Source organism: Myotis davidii, unplaced genomic scaffold (assembly GCF_000327345.1).
Source record: "Myotis davidii unplaced genomic scaffold, ASM32734v1 scaffold327, whole genome shotgun sequence".
In the NCBI taxonomy this organism is placed as follows: Eukaryota; Metazoa; Chordata; class Mammalia; order Chiroptera; family Vespertilionidae; genus Myotis; species Myotis davidii.
This window is the reverse complement of record NW_006298628.1, coordinates 3,964,297-3,970,082: the sequence shown is the minus strand read 5'-3', so window position 1 is coordinate 3,970,082 and position 5,786 is coordinate 3,964,297. Positions and strand designations below refer to the sequence as shown.

Below are 5,786 nucleotides of genomic sequence, written 5' to 3'. Positions count from 1 at the left end.
TAGACAAGTTGTTCTCAACCTTCCTAATGCAGCGACCCTTTAATACAGTTCCTCGTTGTGGTGACCCCCAATTTCATTGTTAAAAACTGAACATAATTAAAGCATAGTGACTAATCACAAAAACAATATATAATTATATATGTGTTTTCCGATGGTCTTAGGTGACCCCTGTGAAAGGGTCGTTCGACCCCCAAAGGGGTCGCGGCCCACAGGTTGAGAACCGCTGCCTTAGAGCTTCCCCAGCGTGTCCAGTGCACAGATCTAACAACGGAGGCCCAGAAGTGGCCAGGCTACAGCAAGGCATGCTGGAGGTAGGACTGGGGCCCAGGCCCTTGCTCTCCACCCACCTCTTTCCAGTGTCCTCTTGGCCCATCTCAGCCTCCTTTCCTGGGGTAGAGGATGTATGGGGGACCCTTGTGGGAACCCCTGCTCCTCTACACTCCACACCCCATCTTTCCCTCCAGACACTTCACCCCGGCCATCAGCTCTTCTCCCTTCTCCCTTGTTCCTAGCCCTTCCCCCTCCACCAAACACAGTGGTTCCTTCTGTCCCAGAGCTGCTACCCTGAAGAAGGGGGAAGTCAGCATCTACAGCAAAAGCCCAAATAACCCTCACGCTGCCTCTCCCCCAGCCAGGGCCTGCTCCTTCCTTCGCTGCTAACAGACGTCCCAGGCCCAGTGAGATGGCTTCGCCTGTCCCTGACTTGCAGCTGCTCCCTCTAAGGTCACCCACTGCCTCCCAATTGCCAAACCCAAGGACTCATTCAGACCTCGTCTGACCCAATCGCTCCCCCGGGCACCGATCTTACTACCATGCCAAGCTCTTAAGACTCTCCCATTCCTGGTTCCCTTCACACCTTGACCCTCCCGACCCTGATAGGCACCTGGGGATCCCAGCCCCAGCCTTATACACCTGGGATTGGCACTACCACCCTGCCGGGGGTGTCGGACAGCCACCAAACCTAAACATTCCCACTTGGCACCTCCTCTAAACCAAACCGACCTCCCTACCTTGTCCTAAGTCATCATCAAACCCTGAAACCAAGGTGACCATGTAACTTATGATCCAAATCAGGACACGGTTGAAATTTAAAGTGGGAACTATTAATGATTACACCAGGGCAATAGGCACACACTGGGACTGTCTGGGGTAGACTGGGGCAGGTGCTAACCCTACACAAGCCTGTTCATAACATCCCCAGGTGCTCAAGCCCATCCACCCAGCACCGAGAGCCTGGGTCTTAACTGCCACCCTCCACTCCTCCTCAGCTGCCCCCACACAGAGGCAAGTCTACCTAGAAATGTTCTGGAGTCCAGCCCCAGCCCTCCACGCCCCCCCCCCCCCGCCCCTTGTGCAGCTGTCTCCTAGCCGCCAGCCTCAGAGCTTTGGATCCAGCTTCCCCGTGCCTGCCAGAGTAATCTTCCCTAACAAACAAATCTGATCATGTTACCCTCCCGCGTACAAGCAGCCTTACAAGCCTGTGGCCTGGGGGTGAGGTCCAAGCTGCAATTCTAGTCTGGCCACAGCCTACCTCTCCAGGACACCCACAGCTTCTGGAACACACAGGTCTTTCCAACAAACATGAGATAGTACCCTTTCTCTAGCCTCTCCGTGGCTCCCTGAAGCCCAGCTCTGGCCCTGCCTCAGATTTTTTTTTGTGTGCCTCATCTCCTGCTCTGTCCCCACCAAACTCCCTGTTCTGCTGCTCACAAACTTCTTTCTCCTCTCAGGACATGGCCCATGCCAGTTTCAAATCAGACTGTCTATTTGACCCCATACATGCTGTAAGGTAAGTTACATAACCTCGGTGGGCCTTAGTTTACTCATCTGTAAAATGGGAAAATACAGTACATCTAGTTCTTAGGGTCGTTGGAAGTATCATACAAAATAATACATGTAGCCCTAACCAGTTTGGCTCAGCAGATAGAGCATCGGCCTGCGGACTCAAGGGTCCCAGGTTCAATTCCGGTCAAGGGCATGTACCTTGGTTGCGGGCACATCCCCATTAGGGGGTGTGCAGGAGGCAGCTGGTCGATGTTTCTCTCTCATCGATGTTTCTAACTCTCTATCCCTCTCCCTTCCTCTGTAAAAATCAATAAAATATATTTTAAAAAATTAATAATAATAATACATGTAAAGAACTTAGTACAGAGGCCGGGGCGCAGTAAGCCCCCACCCCCACATGTCGGCTCTTATTGTTCCCGCCTCCGTTAGCTTCTATGCCACCTCTTCTTTGAAGCCTCCCAGACTAACAGGAGAGCTCTGTCTTCCAGACTGCTAGGTTTTAACTCTGATTCACACCCCTCAGGCTCTACTTCAATTTACTCTTCCTTCAATGAAGAGTTCCTCAAGGGCAGGGACGGGTTCCTTCCATCTCTGCCTTCTCAGCAGCAGGCACCAGCTTGGCCCAGCGCCCACACCCTCTAAACCGTGGCTGATTGACCCATTCATGCCCTGGCAGATGAGACTCACCATCTTGCTGAAGTGGTATTTGCAGTAGCCGCAGTACTTGACATTGTCAACCTCCAGCACCTCTTCCTCACACAGCAGGCCTGCCATTTGGGCGCTAACCGAGAGAGGTCAGCCTGAGAAGGGTGTGGCCACAAACCAGACCAGCCTCTGACCTTCTACCCTCCTGGACCCCCACTGGGGCAAAGCCAAGGCCATCCAAGGGAAGCACTGCCATGATCACCAAAAAGACAGCAGCTAGGACCAGCCCATTGGGTGGCCATCCATGGCAAACCTCAGAGGGGGTTGCTACAGCTGGCCAGGGATCCCAGAGAACCCCGGAGTGGGAGGCGAGGGGCAGGGAGGGGTCTCACCAGGTGACATGGAATGCTTGTCGACATCCATGGCGGTTACAGGTCATGCAGGCTCCCGAGGCCGCCTTGCTCTCGCGGCCCTGCTCCTCGCAGATGTAACATGTCTGCAGGACACAGCGCACTCGTCCCCTCTCCCTCCCACCTACGGGACCCCTCAATTCCATCCTTTCCCCGGTACCCTAGGTTAGTGCTATCCGGCAGAACTTTCTGTGATGATGGAAATGTTCTATGCTGCACTGTCCGATACAGTAGCCATGAACCACATGGGCACTTGAAAAGTGGCCGAGGACCTGAACTTTAAATAGGACTTAATTTAACGTGCATAGCCATGTGGCTGAGCACAGTCCTTGGGGCCTGCGTCTTGCCTTGCTCACTGGTGAGCTTATTCTCGCCTCTGACCTGAACCTGGAACACCCCCACCCCCGCCAGGCTGCCTCCTGTCTTAGCCTCAATGTCTCTGTCCTTTACCACTTCATTAAAGAAAGCCCCGATGAGGTATTATTTCAGTGCCTTGTTCTCTTCACAGCACTTATCACAAACTGCATTTACGTTATTTGCCTGTTTACTGATGTTTACAGTCTTCCCACATGAGTGTGGGTTTTGTGGGGGAGGGGGTGCATCTGTTTTGATCGGTACTGAACACTGCGTGCCTGGTGGTACCTTGCCCTGGATTTGACACCCAGTCAGCGCTCAGTGACTCCTTGCTAAGGTCTACCCCCTGGCAGGGCTTGAATTCCAGAGTATGACTGAAAGGTGCCTACTCACTTCCTGAGTTCCCTGAAAGTGTCTGCTGGACAGAATCAAGTTACAGGGGATGAAGAGAGAGGTGGAGGGACCCAGCTAGGGAGGGGACTAGCAGGAGGGCATGGCAGGGGCGCTGACCTTGTTGAAGCGATCATGAGGCACATACTGCAGCACGATGGGCTCCATGGTGAGCACGTTGGCAAACTGCACCTCAGGGATGTAGAGGGCACACACCACGTGGGCCCAACCTGGGGCAGTTGGGGGCAGGCCTCAGGCAAGCCCGAGACAGGACCCCTCACAGCCCCTCACTGCAGGCAGTCCCCTCCTCCATGGCCTTCCCATCAGATTCCAGTGCCAGCCAGGAAAGGGAAATCCAGCACCCCCCATACACAGACACACATGTCTGTCCCCCTGCCTTCCGAGACCCTGCTCAGGGGGCCTTGCTGACCTCAGCAGATGAGCCCTGGAGCTCAGGGTCCCCCCCTCACCTCCATTGTCAGTCCTCTTCAATGCCCCGTCTTTGTGTGGGCACAGCTCACACCTCTGCCAATGCAAGGAGGCACAGGGATTGAGGAGGGCCTTTTCAAAAGGGGTGGGGACCTGCTGACCTGCCTCCAAGCGCAGAGGGCCTCCCCTCCCCCCCCCCCCCGCCCAGGAAATGATCAGCTGTCTAGGGGGGAATGAGTTGGGGTCTAGAGCAAACAGGATTGGCCACGAGCCCGTAACTGTTGACAGTGGGTGTTGGGAACATAGGGTTCCTTACACTATTCCTGATGCTTTGGTACAGGTTGGAAACTTTCCATAATAAAAAGTTCAGACAAGCAAGCAAACAAAAATAAAAGGCCCCCTGCCTGAGGCGGGCCAGAGTGAGTAATGAGCTGAGGGCGAGATGGGGTAGGCGATAGGTGTGCAGGAAACAGGAAGTCCGGTGTGACAGTCCCACCCCAGTCTCTAGCGTAATCAGGGGAGATGCTCAGGTGTATGGGTGGGCAGGGGGAGGGGAGTCTCCAACTCACCACCCTGGCTGCTCGCTCCTGAGATTCGCATTTCCGGCAGAACCAGGGTCCTGTGGGCACCTGGACGATGCCATAGCAAGCTGGGGGTGGGGGAGGAGAGTCACAGAGCAAATTTGTCATCAGTGGCTTTTCCCAGAGTAAGGGGGCGGGGGAGGGGGTGACTCTAAAGGACTACAGCCAGTTCCAGTAGGGGGGGCTGCTCCTTCGTCTGGGGGTCACTAACTGGCCAGCAGGACCACAAAGAATGCCCAACAGCGCACAGGACAGCCTTTAGCCACAGAAGCGAGCACTCCAAGTAGGGGCAGGAAGTCTGAGCACTTGACCTTAAACTCTAGTCTACAAGACCCTCCTTTCTGGACCTGTTTCCCAGTTTCTGCTGGAGATCACCCAGAATAGAGAAAACTAGAGGGACAACATTACCATAGGCGAACACGTTTGTGTTGTTAAGGGGGGGGGGTGTCTTAAAGGGCCAGTAAAGGAAGAGGCGAAAAGTTGGGGGTCCAAGGACCTCATCTTCTGCCTCTCACTATAATAGGGCAGGTCAAAAGTCAAGGCTGGGGGTAGGTGCAGTACAGGTAACCTATAGGAGAGCGGCGGCAAGAGCCGACAGCGCCTGCCTTAAGGGCTGCCCCGGGAAGGAGGGGGGCCGCCGCTGTGCCAGGCGGGCGGGAGATGCCAGCCTGCGCCCTCGGCAAGATTCCTCAAGGAGTTAACTCCCGAACCATGTGCTGCCGGGGGAAACTCCAAACCTCCCTCCTGTCGATCCCGGCCCCTTGCACAACCTCTCTCCCTTCCGAAGCGCTTCCCGGGAGGATTTTAGGAGTCCCCTCTCCCCTGGGACCCTTCTCCTCCCTTCCCCATACGCTCCTCCCAGCATCCGGAAGCGGGAGGGGGGGTGACTCCCCCTTGACCTCTCCCTCCGGGAGCCGGGACCAAAATAACCCGGCAGGAGGGGACACCTCGTAGGTAAACATTCCCGCAACAGCCCGGACAGCGGCGGTTCCGGGCGCGGGGAGTGTGCTCACTGCCCCCGACTGTCTCCAAACTCCCTCAACTTGGGGTGGGGGGCGCGGGACTGGAACAATAGGCGAGAAAACAATGCCTGACCCGGTCCTCCAGGACAGGGCGGGGGGAGCCCCCCGACGCCTCCCTTCCCTTCAGGTGGGGTGGGGGAGGGGCGCCCGAGCCCCGGGAGGTCTCCAGG

The 5,786-nt window shown here is 55.9% G+C and overlaps 1 protein-coding gene and 1 long non-coding RNA gene across 8 annotated transcripts in view; one reads left to right on the top strand and one right to left on the bottom strand.

Annotated features, from left to right (window-relative positions):
- MLLT6 (myeloid/lymphoid or mixed-lineage leukemia; translocated to, 6) overlaps positions 1 to 5,757 on the bottom strand; it is a 26,172-nt gene extending 20,415 nt beyond the window's left edge. For 3 of the 7 annotated variants that reach the window (XM_015570880.1, XM_015570881.1, XM_015570879.1), the window contains exons 1-5: positions 4,583 to 5,753; positions 4,055 to 4,109; positions 3,705 to 3,814; positions 2,823 to 2,926; positions 2,473 to 2,566 (exon numbers count right to left, since the gene is read on the bottom strand). In XM_015570880.1, coding sequence (XP_015426366.1) covers positions 2,473 to 2,566; positions 2,823 to 2,926; positions 3,705 to 3,814; positions 4,055 to 4,109; positions 4,583 to 4,702 — 483 coding nt within the window. In that variant the 5' untranslated portion in view covers positions 4,703 to 5,753. Of the gene's footprint in view, positions 1 to 2,472; positions 2,567 to 2,822; positions 2,927 to 3,704; positions 3,815 to 4,054; positions 4,110 to 4,582 lie in introns of all 7 variants that reach the window. The other 4 variants (XM_006774278.2, XM_006774279.2, XM_015570882.1 and 1 more) reach the window with 4 other exon arrangements.
- Positions 173 to 2,465, top strand: LOC102763641. Its single transcript, XR_436213.2, has 3 exons — positions 173 to 311; positions 1,731 to 1,789; positions 2,392 to 2,465. It is a non-coding gene; the product is annotated as an uncharacterized LOC102763641 (long non-coding RNA).
- Positions 5,758 to 5,786: the final 29 nt, after the last annotated feature.